Here is a 25,886-nt window from a genome sequence, read left to right as displayed (position 1 = left end):
CAAACCCTCGCACTTCATTGCCTCGCAAGCTACCGTTCAACACAGAAATTGTACGAGCAGGTTTTAGCCGAATGCGCATACTGCCTATTAAGTGAAGTTTTTTAGTGTACATGAGTGTATGTGCAGCGTGTTGTAATTTGTGTAGCTGAGCATGGCGAGAGACAAGTAAGTGGACGGTACGGCTACCGTTTCCACAGTCCTCCATGAATCATAGTTGGTTTGTAGAACCACATACTCGTAGAAAAGGTGGCCGGCCGCGGTGGTCTAGCGGTTCTAGGCGCTCAGTCCGGAACCGCGTGACTGCTACGGTCGCAGGTTCGAATCCTGCCTTGGGCATGGATGTGTGTGATGTCCTTAGGTTAGTTAGGTTTAAGTAGTTCTAAGTTGTAGGGGACTGATGACCACAGATGTTAAGTCCCATAGTGCTCAGAGCCGTAGAAAAGGTGTGACGGGAGATTCCACAGTAAGATAGACAAACAGCTGTACAGTTTAGGGCACTGACATTCAGGAAAGTTAGTGTGACGTCCACTTGTATTCCTCCGACGTCTCACTCACGGGTCTACGTCATCATAAAAAAGAATCACAATCATTGTATAAAATATTTTATTATAATGTTTATAATAAATAAGTACTGTACACAGAGACAGGAAATAAAATACAGTGTTTCTTGAGAGTCACTCCAAGAGTGACTTTGTGATCACAGTCACCGTGGGGGATTTTAATGACACAAAGAACTAATAGATTAATATTTTTCTCCTTTCCTTTATACTGGTTTCCAGAGAGTAACATTACTTATAAATAAATATCACAGCTCTTGGATAATAAATTACAGTCCTTTTACAAAAATGACTAGCTTCAGTTTACACGAAAACCATGTAGCTATGTTACATAGCTATTTCGTTAATAATAATTGCTGCTTGAGTTTTAATATATTTTGTAGTTGGGGATGAGTGCGCTTGCGTATGCATGTGTGTGTGTATTTGTGTGTGTGTGTGTGTGTATGTGTGTGTGTGTGTGTGTGTGTGTGTGTGTATGTGTATGTGTACGCGTGTGGGTGTGTGATCTTCATTTGTCGCATGCTGTTCATTGATCAGTGATGCGTCCACTACGAGACTCACATTAATCACAGTACGTTTTTGGTCACAGTTATGTGCTAATTGCCATGAAGATAGTTCTTAGGTATCCCTGAGATAGCTGTGCTGTTAGCCGTTCGCCCTTTAGGGCCAGATGAGTTTTTCCAGCCACCCCACGTAGCTGGAGACGCGAGTGTAGATACTGGGCACTGAGCCGCCACACGGCTTTGGCCCTAAGCTGGTGATTCCGACCACGGTGTAGGGCGCTTTGTTTCCCCTCACCAGAGGACCGCCGGAGTCGCCCTGAAACGAGAAGAGACAGTACTTTATTGCCAACAAATGGGGTGCAACAGCTCCTTATTTTTACAGTGTTTTGACTTTATGACAATAAGCTGTAACTGGATATCTCTCTGAAATTTGTAAATAAGTAGAACTACTGAGCATTTGCAGGTAATTATGTTTGATGCGAAAATTCTATTTTTAACACTTACAACGCAGGTATCCGTTTTTCCTTGCGGATCTCCGGCACAAATTACCGACGAATTCAGTCCTCTTGGGAACCTATCCTTGTAAGCGTTTTGGCAGTCTGATAATGGGAATGGGGATATTGTAGTTTTCATAAGCACCGAGCTGGCTCGCGTTCCTGAAAAGGAGAGCCGAGATACAGACGCACAAATCTTCACTTTCCTAAGACTAAAGTTGCAATTTGAATTTTATACATATATAATGAGATACGGCAACAGCAGCTTTTCAAAACTTTTGACATTTCCTCTATTTCAATATCAACGAAAAGCAGCCGTTAATAATACAGTGACGGAAAAAAACACAACATCAAAAAGTAATTAATGGAGTGTAATGGAACTTCGTGAATACATTTGTTTGGTTAATATAAGTAATTAACATTGCAAGAACACAGGTTAATGTAAGCGCTAGATAAGCTATTGCAAGTGGGAAATGCTGGTACATTAATAACCGGTGTAACCGTTAGACTGTTGAACGCAAGCAATGCAGACGTGCACGCGTTACGTTTTACAGGTGCCGGATGTCAGTTTGTGGGATGGAGTTTCATGCTCGTTGCACTTGTTCGCTCAGTACAGCTACGGTTATTGTTTTTTTGTAGATGATGTTGGAGTTGTCGTCTGACGTTGCCCCATATGTGCTCTACTGGAGACAAATCCTGTGATCGAGCGGGCCAAGGCAGAAGGTCGACACTCTGTAGATCATGTTGGCTTACAACTGTGCTATGAAAGCGAGCGTTATCCTGTTGGAAAACACCCCTTGGAGTACTGTTCATAAATGGCAGCACAGTAGGTCGAATCACCTTACTGACGTAGAAATTTGGGTCGGATATCCGCTAGAGTCCTTTCTGCGGTCATCAGGTATACGTCCAGTGTGTCTAGCGAGGCGACAGTTTGGTTCCAGATCCACAATTGACTTCCTTCTAACCAACACCCGGACATCACTGCCACCAAGACAGAACCAGCTGTCATCAGGAAACACAACACTCCTTCAGCCAGTCCCTGTGGTGCCAACTACAGCTCAGATTACTGCTGCAGGTGCAGTACGACGCACCAGAACCATATGCTGAACATGATGGCATTCCCTCTAGGTAGCGCCACCTGGCAGTCCTGAGCCCACTCTTCTTGGACTGTACATCCTCGTGACCACCGCTGCCAGCAGCCGTGTGCAGTGCCTTTCTACGCTATCGCACAAGTAAGATCCAACATCTGGTATCCCCATTACACGACCTCGCTCAAACTCAGCTAGGTGTTGATAACGGTGTCTTTGTCATCTTAAAGGCATTCTTAACTAACGTCAGCTCACCACGTCCAGTTTCAAAGGTAACTAACGCTCTAGACTGTTACAGCATATATTTAAAGCAAACCAGATTTGCATCCTTATAGTGGCGCTATTAGCACCACTCTTATGCGAATAGCGCAAAATTTGGATAGAGGTCATCTCTCGGATGCAGAAACACGTCTACCAACTTTCGTTTAACTCGCATGTTCCTTATCGGCGTTGAGAATTTTTTTTTTTTTTTTTTTTTTTTTTTTTTTTGCAAAAACAGACATAATGTCTTATGGGATAACAGCAGTCAGTGATTTTATAATGTTACTTAAAATCCGTCTTGATTGCAAAAAAAATTTTTTTTATTATTCATATGACCGGTTTCGGTTCATTCAGAACCATCTTCAGATCTGATATTTCAGTTGCAGGAGTAACGGGTTACTTTCACATCGATGTGACGTAGCATGTGAAAGTTGCTGGATTTGGACGGGTTCCTCCTGTAACTGAAATGTCAGATCTGAAGATGGTTCTGAATGAACCGAAACCGGTCATATGAATAATAAAAAATTTTTTTTTGCAATCAAGACGGATTTTAAGTAACATTATTTATTTTTTTTGACGTCAGTGTGGATTCGCTTGGGAAAGAATGTGAAAACGAGCGTATGTGCATCTAAAACAAAAAATTCTCGAATATCTGCAGAAGTGCTGCAGCAGTACTTGCGGGAGTAAAAGAAGAGAAGCAAGGCTCATGAAAGTTATTTTTTTTAGAGTTGATGGCACTGCAGTGTTCTCCGTTGTGAACAGGTCGTGACACAGTTCACTTGACCCCAGCAGTGCAGTTGTAGGGCTCCAAAACAGAGTTAAAAGGGCCCTGCCGTTTCAAAATGTGATCAATGTCAAGTTTCCTCCTGGGGTTAAACAATGGCACAAAACTGTTCTCATTGTGGTGGGTTATATAACTTTCGACAGCAAATAAAACCTTCAGTACACATTCACGTCAAACAATTTTCTTTTAAGAGAGCCTAGGACCACATTATATTCTAATTTTTGCTTGAACGATACGTCATCTGTTATGATACCCGATGTTACACAAACAGCGTCACGCTGAGCAAGACTAACGGCAAGAAAGGCTGTCGCGAGACATTTGTTTACCGTGTATATATAGCAGTCGGGGTGTTGCAACACTAACTCGTATGTTTCCATAATTGGAGTAATGCAACGGTGAAATGCAATGGCGTTCTAGGCAGAAAGAGACAAAGAAGTTGTTGCAATTCTTAGAATTAAGAATAAAGACTTTGTGTCCTGTCTTACAAGATTAGTAGGAATTGGCGACAAATAAATGGCGTAGGAATATCTTACCCGAATCACTGCGATAATACTCGCTGAGGACGTTTAGAATCTGGATAAATCACATCCATGATTGCTGAGCGCAGCGCTTCAACTACTGTCTGGGACGAGCTCTCGAGAGGACTGTGGTCGATATCTCTATACGACCATCAGATTTGTTTTCCGCGGATTCCCTAAATCGCAAATGATGAAATAGATCTTCTGGAAAGGAAATGTCCCAATTACTTTCTCGTTTCCCCCTTGTCCGAGCTTATGCTTCGTCTGTAATCAAATCGAGAACGATGAGGACAGTGTGCATGTAAAACGATACTGTGTCACTATAACGTCATCACACTTGGTTTCGACAGGATATTTATGAACCGACGGGATCACAAGGACAAATATTTTGGTCATTACGTGTGGGGTATACCTAATAAACCAAATCAAGACCTGAAAATATTGGGTTAAATGAAAAAAATGGTAACCGTCAGGTTGAAGTTGATACACAAAGGTGAAAAAAGTCGTAGGATAGGGATATACACATATAATTACACTCCTGGAAATGGAAAAAAGAACACATTGACACCGGTGTGTCAGACCCACCATACTTGCTCCGGACACTGCGAGAGGGCTGTACAAGCAATGATCACACGCACGGCACAGCGGACACACCAGGAACCACGGTGTTGGCCGTCGAATGGCGCTAGCTGCGCAGCATTTGTGCACCGCCGCCGTCAGTGTCAGCCAGTTTGCCGTGGCATACGGAGCTCTATCGCAGTCTTTAACGCTGGTAGCATGCCGCGACAGCGTGGACGTGAACCGTATGTGCAGTTGACGGACTTTGAGCGAGGGCGTATAGTGGGCATGCGGGAGGCCGGGTGGATGTACCGCCGAATTGCTCAACACGTGGGGCGTGAGGTCTCCACAGTACATCGATGTTGTCGCCAGTGGTCGGCGGAAGGTGCACGTGCCCGTCGACCTGGGACCGGACCGCAGCGACGCACGGATGCACGCCAAGACCGTAGGATCCTACGCAGTGCCGTAGGGGACCGCACCGCCACTTCCCAGCAAATTAGGGACACTGTTGCTCCTGGGGTATCGGCGAGGACCATTCGCAACCGTCTCCATGAAGCTGGGCTACGGTCCCGCACACCGTTAGGCCGTCTTCCGCTCACGCCCCAACATCGTGCAGCCCGCCTCCAGTGGTGTCGCGACAGGCGTGAATGGAGGGACGAATGGAGACGTGTCGTCTTCAGCGATGAGAGTCGCTTCTGCCTTGGTGCCAATGATGGTCGTATGCGTGTTTGGCGCCGTGCAGGTGAGCGCCACAATCAGGACTGCATACGACCGAGGCACACAGGGCCAACACCCGGCATCATGGTGTGGGGAGCGATCTCCTACACTGGCCGTACACCACTGGTGATCGTCGAGGGGACACTGAATAGTGCACGGTACATCCAAACCGTCATCGAACCCATCGTTCTACCATTCCTAGACCGGCAAGGGAACTTGCTGTTCCAACAGCACAATGCACGTCCGCATGTATCCCGTGCCACCCAACGTGCTCTAGAAGGTGTAAGTCAACTACCCTGGCCAGCAAGATCTCCGGATCTGTCCCCCATTGAGCATGTTTGGGACTGGATGAAGCGTCGTCTCACGCGGTCTGCACGTCCAGCACGAACGCTGGTCCAACTGAGGCGCCAGGTGGAAATGGCATGGCAAGCCGTTCCACAGGACTATATCCAGCATCTCTACGATCGTCTCCATGGGAGAATAACAGCCTGCATTGCTGCGAAAGGTGGATATACACTGTACTAGTGCCGACATTGTGCATGCTCTGTTGCCTGTGTCTATGTGCCTGTGGTTCTGTCAGTGTGATCATGTGATGTATCTGACCCCAGGAATGTGTCAATAAAGTTTCCCCTTCCTGGGACAATGAATTCACGGTGTTCTTATTTCAATTTCCAGGAGTGTATATAGATGGCGGTAGTATGGCGAACACAAGGCATAAAAGGGCAGTGGATTGGAGTTGTCAGTTGTGCTCAGGTGATTCATGTGAAAAGGTTTTCGACGTGATTGTGGCCGCATGACGAGAGTTACCAGACTTTGAACGCGGAGTGATAGTTGGAGCTAGACTCATGGGATATCCATTTCTGAAATCGTTAGGGAATTTAGTATTCCGAGATCCACAGTATCAAGAGTGTGGCGGAAACACCGAACATGTGGGATTAGCCGATATTAACGCAGTGGCCGACTGTCTTCACTTGGCGATCGAGAGCAGCGGCGTTTATGTAGAGTTGTCGGTGCCAACAGACAAGCAACACTTGATGAAGTAACCGGAGAAATTAATGTGGGTCATATCATGAACATATCCATTACGGCAATGTAGCGATATTTACGTTAATGGGTTATAGCAGCAGACGACCGATGCGAGTGCATTTTCTAACAGCACAACATCGGCTGCAGCACTTCTCTTGGGTTCGTGACCATGTAGATTGGACGCTAGACGACTGGCAAACGGTGTCCTGGTCAAATGAATCCCAATGTCAATTGGTAAGAATAACTTCCTCTTAGGAGTTATTGTCTGTTCTACAAGATTATGGAATAGGAGGCAAACTTTTGCATGCAATTAAAGGTCTTTACATGGATAGTCAGGCAGCAGTTAGAGTTGACGGTAAATTGAGTTCATGGTTCAGAGTAGTTTCAGGGGTAAGACAAGGCTGCAACCTGTCTCCACTGTTGTTCATATTATTTATGGATCATATGTTGAAAACAATAGACTGGCTGGGTGAGATTAAGATATGTGAACACAAAATAAGCAGTCTTGCATATGCGGATGACTTAGTTGTGATGGCAGATTCGATTGAAAGTTTGCAAAGTAATATTTCAGAGCTAGATCAGAAATGTAAGGACTATGGTATGAAGATTAGCATCTCCAAAACGAAAGTAATGTCATTGGGAAAGAAATATAAACGGATTGAGTGCCAAATAGGAGGAACAAAGTTAGAACAGGTGGACGTTTTCAAGTACTTAGGATGCATATTCTCACAGGATGGCAACATAGTGAAAGAACTGGAAGCGAGGTGTAGCAAAGCTAATGCAGTGAGTGCTCAGCTACGATCTACTCTCTTCTGCAAGAATGAAGTCAGTACCAAGGCTGTTGTCTGTGCACCGTTCGATCTTTCGACCAACTTTGTTGTATGGGAGCGAAAGCTTGGTGGATTCAGGTTACCTTATCAACAAGGTTGAGGTTACGGATATTAAAGTAGCTAGGATGATTGCAGGTACTAGTAGATGGGAACAATGGCAGGAGGGTGTCCACAATGAGGAAATCAAAGAAAAACTGGGAATGAACTCTATAGATGTAGCAGTCAGGGCGAACAGGCTTAGATGGTGGGGTCATGTTACACGCATAGGAGAAGCAAGGTTACCCAAGAGACTCATGGATTCAGCAGTAGAGGGTAGGAGGAGTCGGGGCAGACCGAGGAGAAGGTACCTGGATTCGGTTAAGAATGATTTTGAAGTAATAGGTTTAACATCAGAAGAGGCACCAATGTTAGCACTGAATAGGGGATCATGGAGGAACTGTATAAGGGGGGCTATGCTCCAGACTCAACGCTGAAAGGCATAATCAGTCTTAAATGATGATGATGATGATGATTCGTAAGAATTGATGGTAGGCTTCGAGTGTGGCACAGACCCGACGTGGTCATGGACCCAAGTTGTCAACCAGGCACTGTGCAAGTGGATGGGGGCTCCATAATGGTGAGGGCTGTGTTTACGTGGAGTGCACTGGTTTCTGGTTATATTCACCTACTTGGAGACCATTTTCAGTTATTCATGGACTTCATCTTCCGAAAGAATCATGGAATTTTTATGGACGACAATGCGCCATGTCACCGAGCCTGAATTGCTGGCGATTTGTTTGAAGAACACTCTGGACAGATTGCGCGAATAATTTGGCCACCCAGATTACCTGCCATGAATCCCATCGAACATTTTCGGGACACTATCGAGAGGTCAGTTCATGCATAAAATCCCGTAACAGAAACACCTTCGAAGATTATGGATGTACAGGGTGTTTAAAAAATTACCGGTATATTTGAAACGGCAATAAAAACTAAACGAGCAGCGATAGAAATACACCGTTTGTTGCAATATGCTTGGGACAACAGTACATTTTCAGGCAGACAAACTGTCGAAATTACAGTAGTTACAATTTTCAACAACAGATGGCGCTGCAAGTGATGTGAAAGATATAGAAGACAACGCAGTCTGTGGGTGCGCCATTCTGTACGTCGTCTTTCTGCTGTAAGCATGTGCTGTTCACAACGTGTAAGTGTGCTGTAGACAACATGGTTTATTCCTTAGAACAGAGGATTCTTCTGGTGTTGGAATTCCACCGCCTAGAACACAGTGTTGTTGCAACAAGACGAAGTTTTCAACGGAGGATTAATGTAACCAAAGGACCGAAAAGCGATACAATAAAGGATCTGTTTGAAAAATTTCAACGGACTGGGAACGTGACGGATGAACGTGCTGGAAAGGTAGGGCAACCGCGTACGGCAACCACAGAGGGCAACGCGCAGCTACTGCAGCAGGTGATCCAACAGCGGTCTCGGGTTTCCATTCGGCGTGTTGCAGCTGCGGTCCGAATGACGCCAACGTCCACGTATCGTCTCATGCGCCAGAGTTTACACCTCTATCCGTACAAAATTCAAACGCGGCAACCCCTCAGCGCCGCTACCATTGCTGCACGAGAGACATTCGCTAACGATATAGTGCACAGGATTGATGACGGCGATATGCATGTGGGCAGCATTTGGTTTACTGACGAAGCTTATTTTTACCTGGACGGCTTCGTCAATAAACAGAAGTGGCGCATATGGGGAACCGAAAAGCCCCATGTTGCAGGCCCATCGTCCCTGCATCCTCAAAAAGTACTGGTCTGGGCCGCCATTTCTTCCAAAGGAAACATTGGCCCATTTTTCAGATCCGAAACGATTACTGCATCACGCTATCTGGACATTCTTCGTGAATTTGTGGCGGTACAAACTGCCTTAGACGACACTGCGAACACCTCGTGGTTTATGCAAGATGGTGCCCGGCCACATCGCACGGCCGACGTCTTTAATTTCCCGAATGAATATTTCGATGATCGTGTGATTGCTTTGGGCTATCCGAAACATACAGGAGGCGGCGTGGATTGGCCTCCCTATTCGCCAGACACGAACCCCTGTGACTTCTTTCTGTGGGGGCACTTGAAAGACCAGGTGTCCCGTGTCCCGCCAGAATCCAGAAACAATTGAACAGCTGAAGCAGTACATCTCATCTGCATGTGAAGCCATTCCGCCAGACACGTTGTCAAAGGTTTCGGGTAATTTCATTCAGAGACTACGCCATATTATTGCTACGCATGGTGGATATGTGGAAACTATCGTACTATAGAGTTTCCCAGACCGCAGCGCCATCTGTTGTTGAAAATTGTAACTACTGCAATTTGGAAAGTTTGTCTGCCTGAAAATGTACTGTTGTCCCAAGCATATTGCAACAAACGGTGTATTTCTATCGCTGCTCGTTTAGTTTTTATTTTCGTTTCAAATATACCGGTCATTTTTGAAACACCCTGTATATAAAGGCAGGATGGTTCAATATTGCTGCAGGGGACTCTTCCAACGCGTTGTTGTGTCCATGCCACGTGGAGCTGCTGAACTACGCGAGGGAATGAAGGTCCGACACGCTATTAGGACGTCTCCCTCAGGCAACTTCGAAAATCGATGGGAAAATTGCTAACTATGCCAACGAACAGCTGGCTGAAGCAGACGCAGCACGGTGAGTAGCAGCAGAGCCCCTACCGGCAGCGTTCGTGGCCCCCCAGCCTGTGGCGAGGAAGTCGGCGCCGTCTGCGGGGCTCGTGTCCAGGCAGGCGGGGAAGACGGCGCCGCCCAGGTCGGCCCTCCTGTCCAGCTCCAGCAGCGCGATGTCGTGGTAGCGCTGGCGCCTGCTGTAGCCGGGGTGCAGGATGATCCGCGAGACGCCGTAGTCGGAGTCGCCGGCCGCCCCCGAGCTGGGACTCAGCGTCCCGAGCCGCACGCTCACCGGTCTGCCCCTGTAACACGCAGCCCAACTCTGCAACGGTCGCTTCACTTCCGAGTGCCGGAGTACCTTCTCGCTGGCAACCTCCAGTAACACACAAACGTGCAGCGTTCCACTCAACGGTGCACCGTCTTATATCTGTTCCCATGTCCGAATAAGATTTCAAATCAGGGCTACACATATTAAAAATTGATATAATTAAATTTTCCTGGTGACATTTGAGCCTCATCTTTATCTACTATAATAATGGAAGCTTAAGAACTGAATTAAAATTTGTGCCATGGCCGGAATTTGAATGCAGGTCTTCTTGCTTATGAGTCAGGTATGCCAGCCGTTACACCACCATAGCACTGTAGCTAACAGCAGAAAATAAAGTGAAGATGTGAACTGAAGTTTGTGTTAGGGATGGCGTTGGACAAGGTCAATTCATGCAGGTGTGGTGGTGTAAGGGCTATTATACCTGCCAAGTAAGCAGTAGACTGGGATTCAAATCCTGGCCATGACGCAAATTTTAATCCATTCCATCAGCTTCCATCATTAGCATAATAGAAATTATTTCCTCGACCGCTGGCTACAATCATGCCTAGATCGACCGCCCGGATCTCTTGGGCGTGCGGTAGCGTTCTCGCTTCCCACGCCCGGGTTCCCGTGTTCGATTCCCGGCGGGGTCAGGGATTTTCTCTGCCTCGTGATGGCTGGGTGTTGTGCGATGTCCTTAGGTTAGTTAGGTTTAAGTAGTTCTAAGTTCTAGGGGACTGATGACCATAGATGTTAAGTCCCATAGTGCTCAGAGCCATTTGAACCATTTGAACCTAGATCGACCACATCTTACATAGGAAACAGAAACTGAAAATTATATCTCTCTTCTATGCTCCCTCTGCTGCTCCTTCCGCTGTCTGCAGAATGTGGTGTACAATCCTATACCTAGCACAGGCACCACGGAGTGTAGCAAAAACGCTCAAGTTCTGCTATTACAGTATTTCCTACTGTGTGAGGAGGACCACACCCCAGTGTATTTTCACTAGCAAAGATATGACCCATTTAACAGCCAGTGATGTGTTATACAGTATTGCTTGCCCTGACTGTGATAAGTTTTATGGTGGTCAATCAGGCACAGATATGGCAACTAAGTTGGCTGAACACGAATGCAGTTAGGGGTTGCAAATTCTGATTCCACATTTTCTGAGCACGTACCGAGTGAGTACCACAGCTACCAGACACAGTCCCATGTTCCCCACTTGGCAAACAAAGGCAAAAGACTTTGCCTATTGGAAGTTCTGGAAATCAATAAATATCTGGCCCACAGTCCTGATGACCAAACACAGCTCAGTACTTCTTCTTTTATAACCTTCACTTAATTCCCATCCTTTTTCCAACGCTTTGCACACTGTCTGTTCCTCTCTATCCCTCTATGTTCTTTCATTTATTTCATTTAATTACTTAATTGTGATTGCCTATTTACTCCATTTATTTTGTTCTTACAACTGTCAGTTTTATCTTTCACTCTTTTTCTTTGTGCTTTTCATATAGGCTATAATACCTCTCATTGATAACTGTTCTCAGTATCTCCCACTTACTTTTCACATACCTCTCCTCCCCTGTGTCCTTTCTTGCGTCCAAAATCTCTGCTAATTCCTTCCTCTTTTCTTGCCACTTTTCTTCAAGTCGTAGACTTTCTACATTGTTTCGCTTTTCCCCTACTGTTTTTCGTTTCTTGTCAGATCTATCTTTTGCCTACATCTGATGCGCGTTAAGTAATAATTGGTGTCTTCGTCTGCTCATCTACCACTGCTAACTTCCATATTGTCTGACGTGTGCCGTTTACATACAGTTACAGGGTCTATCTGGTTTCTTGAAACTCCATCTGCGAACCCGAACTGCACTTCTTAATGTCTTTCCTGTCATTCTGTGACCCTTTTTGATCATCTCCTTTCCACAAGCGAAGTCCACCAGCCTCAGTTCACTACCATTACTGACTTCTACTCTTGTCAGGTACTCTTGTCGAGTACTAAATTTATTTTATTGGAATTGTTAATTTAATTGAAATTATTATAAAGGCACTGTTTATCGAATTTAGTGATAGTGTTTCTCCTGGTTTGCTCCCTTTAAATTTATTTACTGTTCACCTTTTTACGTTTTTAATTGCATTACCAGTGCATGTCAAAGATAATATTACTTTGTGTTCGTGCCTCAGTCTAGATGTGTAACATCTCTTCCAGCGTTATTTACAAACAGTGTAAGTTCTTCGACGATGATGACCTTGCAAGCCGAAAACCGGTTAACCTGAATATATTAATCCTGTAGGACACACGCAGTAGGCATAGTGATTTTCATTTATAATTATATTTTTCTACCAAGAAGGAGAATCATACACTCAAAGTGTTACTGTCAAGTTTTGAAGTATATGACCGGTTTTCTTTGAGCTATTCGAAAATTCTTCCCTATATAGTTATCCAGTGGCAACAATATCAGGTTTCCGGATGATATAAAAACAAAAACGTGTCCTTCACCCATGACTTTCGGAGAACCGTGACGTAGCTACGCTGGGTCCAGAAAAGTTCTCGAGCAAGTAACACAATGCGTGATGTGTAGCCAGGTCTGGATTGAGAAATTACAGACAGAAAGCCGGCTGCAGAGACATTGACAGACCATGAAATAATTTCTTCTATGCTAAGGAAGTGTATTGCTTCCAGTACTGTCCATGTTACTTATTCACAGAAATCGAATCCGGTTAGCTGATGTCTCTGACTTCTCACGAATACTATATAACATGTAATATCCGATAAGATAATAGCAATGTATCATCCCAAGGCAATACAGGTAACTCTTATTTCAGTCAAATGTAAAGTTGTTCGTTTGATGAAATGTTGGTTTTGGCGATAGGTAAACGAGTCTCGGTTGAAAATAGTCATGGCCTGAAAACACCTGTCTTTTACAATAAACATGGGTATGAAGTGGAGCGATCGAACAGGCTCTGTTGTAGATGAGATTGTTGATAGGATGCTATAGCGGGAACAACAGTACGTATAAGATGATCGCTTGCGAAATAAGCGAACGATCAATGCTCAATTAAGTGGTCACAAGTATTGTACCATCTTACCTACAGAGAAGACACATAGAAAGAAAGCCTCACAGGAGTGTGACGTGGAATTCTGAAATATCTCACCTGTTCAACGAAGAAGGATGCCAAGTGTTACGCGGAAATCCAGTATTTAGAAAATTAGAAACTGGTTTCCTAGGCAGGATCTAAGCACGATCTTCGATGTCTCACGAATTGCTCACATGGAAACGTGAGGAAAAATTAAAACCTCACATGGAGACAGAAACTTTCAATTTTGGCACGCTGTATCTGAGAACAATAGAAAAAGAAATACGATCTTCCATGCCATTTACAGTAATTTCCACACTAGATTTGTGAATGGATACGTTCATTCTCGATTGATATACATTTGCAGCACATAGTGGATAACTAAGAGAGATTTACAGTGCTGATTAGAAAATTTTTTGATGCTGTTACGAGTAGAAGAGTAGCTGGAGACAGTATCGTTCGTGAGGAAATTTGTGTATGATTCTGGAGTAATTTAACGGAGCGAGTTGCTACCAGAGTGAGTATTTCCGGATGGATTCGGAATTATTCGCCTGGTTCTTGTCACAGGGCGACGCTGAAGGAACGCTCTGTTACGTGCCTCTGAACCGAGGTGTACTCCTGCAGATGTCTTCAACGATAGGTGCCAATGCGCTCCTGAACCGTGCCCCGGCTATTTTGAGGCCGGTGTCACGATTGAACGAAGGTACACATTTGTCCTTCACCACACATATCTTGCAGTTGCTCACAAACCAAAGTGTAGTTTCTGTACCCTTCTACAAAAGTTTTGCATCCGTTTCCTGTTTAATGTACACGCAACGGCGGACGCTTCTTTGCTGTGGCACACAACCATCGTGGTTTCTTCTTGGAAATCGTATTTGGTTATCCACAGATATATTACAATAGCTCCGTGCGCAGTGTAACTCGAAGAATACTTGCTACGACAGAGAAGCAGTAATTATATAATCATATAATATGCACATATTCGTGGACGATCTTGCAGTTTCAGTGAGAATATGCTAAGTTTAATCAAATTCATTTGCGTAAGCAGTTTCTTATACTTGCTTTGCTCCAGGAAATGGAAGTGCGATTTGGAAATGCCTCTGTTTGATTCATTACTAAAGTTCAAAATTCTAAGCAGCACCTGAAAAGTACGTTCAGTGGACAACTTATTTAGAGACGGTATAAATAATATAAGTGGTATAGTTACGTGAAATTTTTTTTAGAAAATCAGATATACAGGGTGAGTCACCTAACATTACCGCTGGATATATTTCGTAAACCACATCAAATACTGACGAATCGATTCCACAGACCGAACGTGAGGAGAGGGGCTAGTGTAATTGGGTAATACAAACCATAAAAATTGCACGGAAGTATGGTTTTTAACACAAACCTACGATTTTTTTAAATGGAACCACGTTAGTTTTGTTAGCACATCTGAACATATAAACAAATACGTAATCAGTGCCGTTTGTTGCACTGTAAAATGTTAATTACATCCGGAGATATTGTAACCTAAAGTTGACGCTTGAGTACCACTCCTCCGCTGTTCGATCGTGTGTATCGGAGAGCACCGAATTACGTAGGGATCCAAAGGGAACGGTGATGAACCTTAGGTACAGAAGAGACTGGAACAGCACATTACGTCCACATGCTAACACCTTTTTATTGGTCTTTTTGACTGACGCACATGTACATTACCATGAGGGGTGAGGTACACGTGCACACGTGGTTTCCGTTTTCAATTACTGAGTGGAATAGAGTGTGTCCCGACATGTCAGGCCAATAGATGTTCAATGTGGTGGCCATCATTTGCTGCACACAATTGCAATCTCTGGCGTAATGAATGTCGTACACGCCGCAGTACATCTGGTGTAATGTCGCCGCAGGCTGCCACAATACGTTGTTTCATATCCTCTGGGGTTGTAGGCACATCACGGTACACATTCTCCTTTAACGTACCCCACAGAAAGAAGTCGAGAGGTGTAAGATCAGGAGAACGGGCTGGCCAATTTATGCGTCCTCCACGTCATGGCAATGTACATGTGCATCAGTGAAAAAGACCAATAAAAAGGTGTTAGCATGTGGACGTAATGTGCTGTTCCAGCCTCTTCTGTACCTAAGGTCCATCACCGTTCCCTTTGGATCCCTACGTAATTCGGTGCTCTCCGATACACACGATCGAACAGCGGAGGAGTGGTACTCAAGCGTCAACTTTAGGTTACAATATCTCCGTATGTAATTAACATTTTACAATGCAACAAATGGCACTGATTACGTATTTGTTTATGTGTTCAGATGTGCTAACAAAACTAACGTGGTTCCATTTTTAAAAACCTAGGTTTGTGTTAAAAAACATACTTCCGTGCATTTTTGTATGGTTTGTATTAAACAATTACACTAACCCCTCTCCTCACGTTCTGTCTGTGGAATCGGTTCGTCAGTATTTGATGTGGTTTACGAAATATATCCAGCGGCAACGTTAGGTGACTCAGTCTGTATATCAGAGGAAAAATATGCACGGAGAAAACGGTTTGTGCTGCACTTGCAAGCGAAAATTTTTAAGAGTCGAGATTTGAACCCATGTGCAGTTCAGTCTTCTACATTTTTTGATAGATGTACGGAGGAGGCTACTCACGTGATCCTGCTGGCGCAGCAGTGGGCCGCGGTGAGGACGAACCGGTCGCTGATGAGGGTCCCTCCGCACAGCCAGCTGAGGCCCTCCGTGTCCGGCAGGTTGTAGCCCAGCGCCGCCTGCAACACAACACAGCCCGTCTCAAGAGTCTGATCCACCAGCTACACAAGACGCGTGGACGAAATGACCTCGTGTCAGTTACCACACTACACACATCTATAGCTGAAGCAAAATATCTGCAAAATGGTAGGTGCAACTGCACAGTTCTCTTCCAGTCATTATCTTCGTCGGCTAGCTTTTCCTATTCGTGACTGGCCTATAGGAATACAAGTTTCTCTCTCACAAGAGGTAAAAATTTGGAAATTTGTGGTAATTTCCTGTGGGACAAAACTGCTGAGGTGCACGATCCCTAGGCTTACACACTACTTAATCTAAGTTAAACTAACTTACGCTAAGGACAACACACACACACCCATGCCCGAGGGAGTACTCGAACCTCCGACGGGGGAGCCGCGCGAACCATGGCAGGTCGCTGCAGACCGAGCGGCTACACCGCGCGGCTTCACAACAGGAGTCAAAATGCCAATAAATAGCGAATAGCGAATAGCAGGTAGGAAGGTTAGAGTGTAACGTTCCATCATCGAGGAAACTGGAAACAGCACTAGCTGGGAACGGACAAAATGGGAGAAGGGAACCTTCCGTGCTGTTGCTGATGCAATCATCCAACTGTGCGGAGAACCTGGTAGCCTCGCCGACAGTTTAAGCTTAATCTTTTCGTCCAGTGTTGTAACCTCTGAACCACCTCGTTCGGCCCCGTGCACTGGCTCTGTCGCGACCGATTCTCAGGCAGCTCGCTCGAGCCTGCTGATGTACATTTTCGTCCACATTTTTAGTGGACGGCAAGTGGTGGCATTCTATTCCTTATCAGCACACCATGCATCACCATCCTGAGTAAGACCCCAAACTTCCTTGCGGCATCCCTTACAGCTACAATTGATGCTGATGTGTCCATCGCATAAGGACGTTGGATCGGCGGCCTCCTGGTTTTCACTTGTTTCTGCAGGCCTCGTCTAATTTCGGTGATGGTTGAGCCGTGGTCTCTCCCAACTATTCGTTTTCGTGAACTTCGCTGTCTGTCTGTGTTTGGTTTCCCGCCCTTGTCGTGGTTACATTGTGGTTCTTCTTCCTTCTACGTGTGGCAGCAGTGATGTGTATCGATATTTGCGCCGTGTATCATCTTTGGCTTGGTGCATATAGTTTCCGGCAAGTGGGTCTGGAGGGAGTCGGTCGGTTGTTGCGGACGAGGGAAGTTATCTCCGCCCGGTGCATTCGGCTGGGGCCGCTGGCAGCCCCTGCACAGTGTCGGAGCGTGTGTGGAGCTGTCCGATCGCTACGAGCTTCGTGGTTCACCGACCCAGGACGTCAAAGTTGAGTGGTGGTTTCAACTACCCAAGCCACTTCTATTCATGTTGTGGTGCTTCGCTTCGGTGGTTTGCTGTTGCGGAGGTTTACTGGTGAGCAACACCGAGTGGTTCTACTGCTAAGATTTAGCCGCCATGCGGTGCAATTAACTATTTTGGTCGATTACGATTTGAGCGCACCAGCGGAATTTTCTGTCTTGTGGCCGTTAGTGTTTCGGTTACCTGCCCTGGCCACTAACGTAATTTCAGGCAGTGCCCTTTTCTCACCTGTTGTCGCTGTGCAACATGGTGTGTAATTTTGACAGCTAATACATACTCCATTGTGGATTATCACGTCTGTAACATTTCCGGTTTGAGTTCTCATACACTGATTGACCGGAAGCAAGTCGTTGTGTTGGTTGGTCCGTGGCTGGGTTCCAACGGATCAGGTACAGTTCACCACCTGTCTCGCCTGAGTGAATGAGGGCAGACCGACCTCCCTGGAGGCCTTCTGAGTGCCACCGGTGTTTAATTATCTGTTGTCTGCTATTTAAAATTTTAGGCTTATGGTGATTTATTTTTTCTCTTAAAATTTTGCAAAATTAATATTTAAATTTATCTTTCAAACTTAAACACTGTGGTTTTTGGCCTTTAAAGATTATGGTAACATATTTTAAAATTTTGAAGTTTAATTGTGGCCCTCAGCCATTGGTATTGCACCTTGCATACGTCGCTTCTTTAAATTATTTTATTGCTATCTTGAATGGATTTTTATCTTGTTGATTTTTTTAGATTTCTTGTTGTTAAATATGCTGGCCTTCTGCCTTTAAAGGTCTATGGTAATACATTCTGAAGTTTTGAAATTTAATTGTGACCCTCAGCCATTTGTGTTGCACCTTGCAGACGTTGCTTTTTGGGTTTTAAATTATTTTATTGCTATCTTAACTGGATTTTTTATTTTTTTAAGATTTCTTGTTGCCCTTCTGCTCTTGAAGGTCTATGGTAATATATTCTAAAATTTTGGAATTTAATTGTGGCCCTCAGACATTTGTATTGCACTTTGCGTATGTTATTTCGAATTATTTTATTGTTATCTTAATTGGATTTTTATCTTGTTAAGATTTCTTGTTGGATGCCTTTCGCCGTGTAAGAGTTACATTTGGTAAAGATTTGCCTATGTGCCGCTTTGGTTGTGAAACGTCCCCTTTGAACAATTATACAAGACTGTGCTGAAACTGACACACAATATTTTTAGCGCAGCGCAGTCTGACTTTCAATAATCCCTACAAAAGAATGGCCCTGACTAACATTAACCTATACCTTTCACAAATCACTTACCTCACAAAAATCTTCATTACTCGAACTACTGCAATACAGCGAGCGCCACTACTGCCAGCTAAATAAAAGATTCAAACTACGGAAGGCACTAACTACTGATAGGCATAGTTAGCAAATGAAAGATTGTAATAGAGAACAAACAATGTATTTACCTTAATAATCATAATATATATAGCAGTTCATGCCATCCAGTATTACAAATTTCAAAACTCCGCCATCTCTCTCCCCACATCCACCACTGCTGGCGGCTCACCTCCAACTGCGCAACGCTACGCGCTGTTCACATCCAGCTGCCGCTGCCCAACACTACAATGGCGGACAACAATGCAAACTAGCCGCAGACTGCACACAGCACAGCCAGTGATTTTCATACAGAGAGCGCTACGTGGCGGCGGCGTTACCAATACAAGAACCTAAACAGCCTACTTACATAGCCTACTTACAGTTGTAAAGGTTATTAAATTACAATAAATGACCATTAGAAGCAGAGACTGACCTCATCCCTTGGCCCTTTCCACAATCCTGTTACCTGTTCCTCCCAGCGGGTTTAGCGGGCGTTTCAATGGTGTGTGACAACTCTACAACCAATGAGCGCTTGTGGCAGTCATCCACACGATGCTGGAAGATAGATGACACTGCACGCTTGATGACTCATTGCGAGCTACGAATATCCACTAAAACCTAATACACCATGCAGGTTCATAATATGATCGTGGAGGAAGATCTAAACTTTTTTCCCCTCTCACACTATATTTCAGAACCACTAATTTGCATCTGTACTCCTAGAAGACTTACCATGTGTGGAAACTCTCCAACACCGGCCGCTTTTCCGCCCAAGATGTAGTCGTCTGGGCCGCTCCACTGGTTTTTGTAGATACCACAGGCTGTAAACGAGGGAGAGAAAACCTTAGTGAACACTTACTGGAACAAGACAGTAGTATTTTGCGTAACACGCACTTACGTTTTGTAGAACGGTATTGATCTTGATAGAGTGATGGCTAATGTAGTGTATATTATGTGTATGTGACATGCAACTGTCGCTTGTAATGTTCCTCACATTACGTTTGGCTCGTGTAGCCACAGCAGGTAGGGGTTATATCGTAAACCTACATCTGTAGCATTCATATTCGTATCAGTCGGCATTCAGTGGACTACATAACAGATTCCTGAGTTTCGAAACGACATGCTACGGAGAATACCTTTGCATGAAACGTTTTGTGCTTTAGTAAGTTTCACGAATATAATAAGAAAAATATCAAACCGAAGGAAAAGAGCCGGCCGCGGTAGCCGAGCGATTCTAGGCGCTTCAGTCCGGAACCGCGCGACTGCTACGGTCGCAGGTTCGAATCCTGCCTCGGGCATGGATGTGTGTGATGTCCTCAGGTTAGTTAGGTTTAAGTAGTTCTAAGTCTAGGGGACTGATGACCTCAGGTGTTAAGTCCCATAGTGCTCAGAGCCATTTGAACCATTTGAAGGGAAAGAATATCGAAAGCAGTATCGAATCTTGAAAGAAAATAATTTAATTCTGTTTCAAATCTTGTTGCGTAAGTACCCAGTGTCAATTTAAATCTAACATAAAGTGCTCCATCACCGTGGGTAATTATTCAGTTCACATACATAAAGTAAAACATACGTTTCTGAGAATTCTCGTTCTTACTAGTATAGTTTTGGGTGGCTGCGCGTGGTGTATTGAGGACCGTTCTCTCATTGACAGGATTTAGTGTTTAGTGTTTTGTGTATGTGACGCTGTGCAATTAGTATAAGTTTGAATAGCGTCGCTGCTATTCAGAAGTCGACAAAAGCTGCGATAAAGATGTTTATTCGCAAGTAATACAGAACTCTGCCCCTTACTGAGAACAAAGAGCAATAGTTTTAGCAATTTTAGTTTTTTTTGTATGAACATTCTATTCCTTCATTTGGCTATACGCAATAAAAAAAGTAATACCAGCGTTAATGTGTATATGCAGAGTACGTACAGCCTTATGTAGACGTTGCCACATTCTGTTACTTGTTGAACTCAACAAGTTTTCAGCAGTTAATTCATGTATTACATATAACTACTGTGAGAACACGTAGTTGAATTGTATAATCTCTATCATTGGATACATCTGCGGTTACTATGTACCTATGACATGTTCACGCTAACACAATTTGGTTTGACCTTGCGCATCTAGATTATATAACCCATTGCATGCACACTGGACTTAAGAACGGCCGCTGAAGATAGGCATCTGGGTCCATACTGGTTGGACATACTTGTAAATAATTTACGTTCTGTATATCTGTAATAAATCACAGTTCCATACTTCAAATTAAGTGTATAAGGCAAGGAAAGATGAGGAGATGGAGAGAGAGAGAGAGAGGAAGGAGGAAGAGATGGACAGAGTGTGGGGGGAGGGCAGAAGGGGAGGTACAGAGAAGAGGAGGAGATGGATAGAGAAAGGGGAAGAAAGGAGACTTACAGAGGAAGGGAAGATGAGGGGATGGACAGAGAACTATGAAGGAGGAGGTGGACAGAGAGAGGGAGAGGAAGAGATGGAGAAAGAGAGGTTGGGTCAGCTAGAGGGGTGATGAGGGGATGGAAGGGGGAGGGGGAAATTGACTTACAGGGAACAGGAGGAGGTGGTGAACAGAGAAGAAGGAAGAGGTGGTCAGAGGGGGTGCGGGGGAGGAGGAGATGGACTGAGGGAGGAGGCAGGAGAAGACGGACAGAGAAAGTTATAAGGGGGAAATGGACGTAGAGAAGATTGGAATAAATACAGGGTTATTACAAATGATTGAAGCGATTTCACAGCTCTACAATAACTTTATTATTTGAGATATTTTCAAAATGCTTTGCACACACATACAAAAACTCAAAAAGTTTTTTTAGGCATTCACAAATGTTCGATATGTGCCCCTTTAGTGATTCGGCAGACATCAATCCGATAATCAAGTTCCTCCCACACTCGGCGCAGCATGTCCCCATCAATGAGTTCGAAAGCATCGTTGATGCGAGCTCGCAGTTCTGGCACGTTTCTTGATAGAGGAGGTTTAAACACTGAATCTTTCACATAACCCCACAGAAAGAAATCGCATGGGATTAAGTCGGGAGAGCGTAGAGGCCATGACACGAATTGCTGATCATGATCTCCACCACGACCGATCCATCGGTTTTCCAATCTCCTGTTTAAGAAATGCCGAACATCATGATGGAAGTGCGGTGGAGCACCATCCTGTTGAAAGATGAAGTCGGCGCTGTCGGTCTCCAGTTGTGGCATGAGCCAATTTTCCGCGGGCTACGCGTGAAACTTGCCCGCACGCGTTCAACCGTTTCTTCGCTCACTGCAGGCCGACCCGTTGATTTCCCCTTACAGAGGCATCCAGAAGCTTTAAACTGCGCATACCATCGCCGAATGGAGTTAGCAGTTGGTGGACCTTTGTTGAACTTCGTCCTGAAGTGTCGTTGCACTGTTATGACTGACTGATGTGAGTGCATTTCAAGCACGACATACGCTTTCTCGGCTCCTGTCGCCATTTTGTCTCACTGCGCTCTCGAGCGCTCTGGCGTCAGAAACCTGAAGTGCGGCTTCAGCCGAACAAAACTTTATGAGTTTTTCTACGTATCTGTAGTGTGTCGTGACCATATGTCAATGAATGGAGCGACAGTGAATTTATGAAATCGCTTCAATCATTTGTAATAGCCCTGTACATACTTGGAAACAATGGTTACTTAGCTAGTATGTGTTACAAGGTGGAAAAGGAGCAGTTTCCAGTCTACGCACCCAAACAGCAGTGAATGGAATGTTTGCTGACACAGAAAGGAAGTGGTGACACACTGTGTACACTTTGCCTGGAAAACAGGAGGAGAGAGTGGGGATTTACCTGCTGCACTGGGCCGTTCGGTGGCGGCCGCGCCGGCGCCGGCGCCGTCGTCCGCCGCGATGTCGTTGCTGGCGCCGGCGTCGGCGAGGTCGGCGGCGTCGCCCTCGCGGCCTGCGACGTCGGCGCAGCAGACGACCTCTTCGAGGCCCGAGAAGCCACAGCGCGGGGGCGGCTGCCGCCCCCGCCGGATGGCGTGCAGCGCGGGCCCGCAGCGGCGCACGCGCAGGCACCTGCCCGCCGACGAGCCGTCCCGGCAGGCGTCGCCCTCTGCGGACACACGGGGCGGCGCCTTGCAGGAGACAGTGCGGCGTGGCGGCGCAGGGGGGAGCTGTTCACGTACAGGTGTTCCGCTACCACACCAGGTACAGGGCTACTTACTGTGTGCGTGGAAGGTCGCGCCAATCACCCCGATCCCGGAACCTGACAATAGTCTACCTCCTAACTACCGTCCTGTCAGACTACTTGCCACCTCATGGAAGTTGCTGTAACACCTCATTTTGGTCGCGCGGGATTACCCGAGCTGTCTTAGGGGCTGCAGTCATGGTCTGTGCGGCTAGTCCCGGCGGAGGTTCGAATCCTCCCTCTGGCATGGGTTTTTCTTTTTTTTGTGGTTCTAGGGCGCAAAACTTCAATGGTCATTAGCGCCCAGACTACGTTACGAATGCACCGCCAGGCACAAGTTGAAAACAGCAACTAAAAGGGAAAACACGATAAAAGACAGACTGACAGGCATAGGATTTAAAAAAAAACAGCATAATCAAAGGTCCTTAGAGAGGTTGGTCAAGTTGATAAAATGAAGAACGCGAGCAGCTGCTCGTGGGTCATCCGCTAAAATGGCATCCAGACTACAGGGCAGGCCAAGATCAAGACGCAGTGTGTTAAAATCCGGGCAGGACGTTAAAATGTGGCGGACCGTCAGCAACTGCCCACATGGGCAGAACGGCGCCGGCGCAGCCGTCAGCAGATGGCGATGGCTGAACCGGCATTGGCCAATTCGTAACCGGGCCAAAACGACCTCCTCCCGCCGAGAAGGGCGGGAGGAGGACGTCCAAGCCGCGGGAAGAGGTTTCAAGGCCCGAAGCTTGTTGTCTGTAAGTGGAGCCCAATCGGCATGCCACAGCGATAAAATGCGCCGACAAATGACCCTGCTACAATCTGACGTAGGGACACAACAAGAAGCTGTCCGAGGCTGGAGGACCGCAGCCTTCGCCGCTGCATCTGCAGCTTCGTTCCCAGGGATACCGTCACGGCCAGGAACCCACATAAAGCTAACCGGAGAACCGACGTCCACCAGCTGCTGAAGAGAGCGTTGGATCCGGTGCACGAAAGGGTGAACCGGATACGGATCACTGAGGCTCTGGATGGCGCTCAGGGAATCGGAGCAGATGACATAAGCAGAATGTCGGTGGCGGCAGATGTAAAGAACAGCCTGGTAGAGGGCAAAGAGCTCAGCTGTGAAGACCGAACAATGGCCATGGAGCCGGTATTTGAAACTTTGTGCCCCGACAATAAAAGAACATCCGACCCCGTCATTGGTCTTAGAGCCATCTGTATAAATGAAGGTCATATTAATGAACTTCGTTCGAAGTTCGACAAAACGGGAGTGGGAGTGGTAGACCGAACCGGGGAGCGAGCTGAGGTCAAGGTGAACGCGAACCTGAGCCTGGAGCCAAGGTGGCGTGTGGCTCTCGCCCACTCGAAAGGTTGCAGGGAGTGAAAAATTAAGGTGTTGAAGAAGGCGACGAAAGCGAACTCCAGGGGTAGCAGGGCAGAGACATACAACCCGTATTGACGGTCGAGCGAGTCGTCAAAAAAGGAACGATAAGACGGGTGGTCGGGCATTGACGGTAGCCGACAGGCATACCGACAAAGCAGTATATCGCGCCGATAGGTGAGTGGCAATTCACCAGCGTCAGCATGAAGACTCTCGACGGGACTAGTACAAAACGCTCCGATCGCAAGACGTAAACCCCGATGTTGTATGGAGTTGAGGCGGCGTAAGATGGATGGCCGTGCAGAGGAGTATACGAAGCTCCCATAATCCAACTTGGAGCGGACGATCGACCGATATAGACGAAGTAGGACGGTTCGATCCGCTCCCCACGACATACCACTGAGAACACGGAGGACATTTAGAGAACGGGTACAACGGGCAGCCAAATATGACACATGTGGAGACCAGCTAAGTTTCCTGTCAAATGTAAGACCTAAAAATTTTGTTGTCTCCACGAATGGGAGAGCAACGGGACCGAGTCGTAAGGACGGTGGGAGAAACTCTTTGCAGCGCCAGAAGTTAATACAGACCGTCTTCTCGGCAGAAAAACGGAAGCCATTGGCGACACTCCAAGAGTAAAGACGGTCAAGAGAACGCTGAAGACAGCGCTCCAGGAAACATGTACGCTGAGCGCTGCAATAGATGGTAAAATCGTCCACGAGGGTGTGTGTGTTTGTCCTTAGGATAATTTAGGTTATGTAGTTTGTAAGCTTAGGGACTGACGACCTTAGCAGTTGAGTCCCATAAGATTTCACACACATTTGAACATTTTTGAACCTCATTTTGGGCCGCATGAGACCATTTATCCACGATCGGGACATCATTAGGCCAGGTCAGCCTGCCTTCCAGCCTACGCTTTTAGCTGAACTCCAACTACTGCCAGTAACGGAGTACATCGCGTGTAATACGAACGTTTCAAATTCTACAGTGGCCATATTTTTAGACATAGAAAAAGCTGATGTCCTCGTTTGGACTGAAGCTCTCGATGAAACTGCAAGAGCTGCACATCTATTGTCCCCGTACGATTGGCAGTTTTCTCCAACGCCGACAGATAACGGTTCACATCGATGGGCAACGCTCCAGCGTCAGACGTCTACAGGAAGGTGTCCCGTAGGGCTCGCTCGTATCCCCAAACCTACCCGTCCTGCCCCAGGCCGTCCCAACTCAGTTTCCGGATGACACTGTAGCCGGCGGATGACTGCAGCTGTGGTGAGACTGCAACGTCAACCCACGCTGACGGAACTGTGGGCATCAGATAATGACATTCGTATCAAGGCCGACAACACTGAGGCCATCCTCTCCTCCCCCAAACGTCCCGACGTGCCGGACAGGCCTACTCTTCGCCATCAAGAACTTGCATGGATGAACGAAAAAAAATTATTGGGGGTGACCTCAGATAGCAAACTCCTATTCAGACGTCACATCCTCAACAAGTGGATTCAGTTATTATACTTCCTACACCAATTGTACCCGTTGTTGAGCAGTTCTCAGATGAACGTTCGAA

At 46.0% G+C, this 25,886-nt stretch overlaps 1 protein-coding gene across 1 annotated transcript in view; it reads right to left on the bottom strand.

Moving 5' to 3' along the window:
- Window positions 1-975: 975 nt before the first annotated feature.
- The window catches only part of LOC126187762 (CLIP domain-containing serine protease 14D-like), a 31,958-nt gene continuing 7,047 nt past the window's right edge, over window positions 976-25,886 (bottom strand). The window contains exons 2-7 of the mRNA XM_049929023.1: window positions 22,609-22,875; window positions 19,540-19,628; window positions 16,010-16,125; window positions 10,043-10,296; window positions 1,565-1,716; window positions 976-1,376 (exon numbers count right to left, since the gene is read on the bottom strand). Of these exons, the coding sequence (XP_049784980.1) occupies window positions 1,218-1,376; window positions 1,565-1,716; window positions 10,043-10,296; window positions 16,010-16,125; window positions 19,540-19,628; window positions 22,609-22,875 (1,037 nt within the window). The 3' untranslated portion in view covers window positions 976-1,217. The remainder of the gene's footprint in view (window positions 1,377-1,564; window positions 1,717-10,042; window positions 10,297-16,009; window positions 16,126-19,539; window positions 19,629-22,608; window positions 22,876-25,886) is intronic.

The sequence above is a fragment of the Schistocerca cancellata genome, chromosome 5, assembly GCF_023864275.1.
Source record: "Schistocerca cancellata isolate TAMUIC-IGC-003103 chromosome 5, iqSchCanc2.1, whole genome shotgun sequence".
NCBI lineage: Eukaryota > Metazoa > Arthropoda > Insecta > Orthoptera > Acrididae > Schistocerca > Schistocerca cancellata.
The sequence above is the reverse complement of the archived record's forward strand: the minus strand, read 5'-3'. Positions and strand labels throughout refer to the sequence as shown.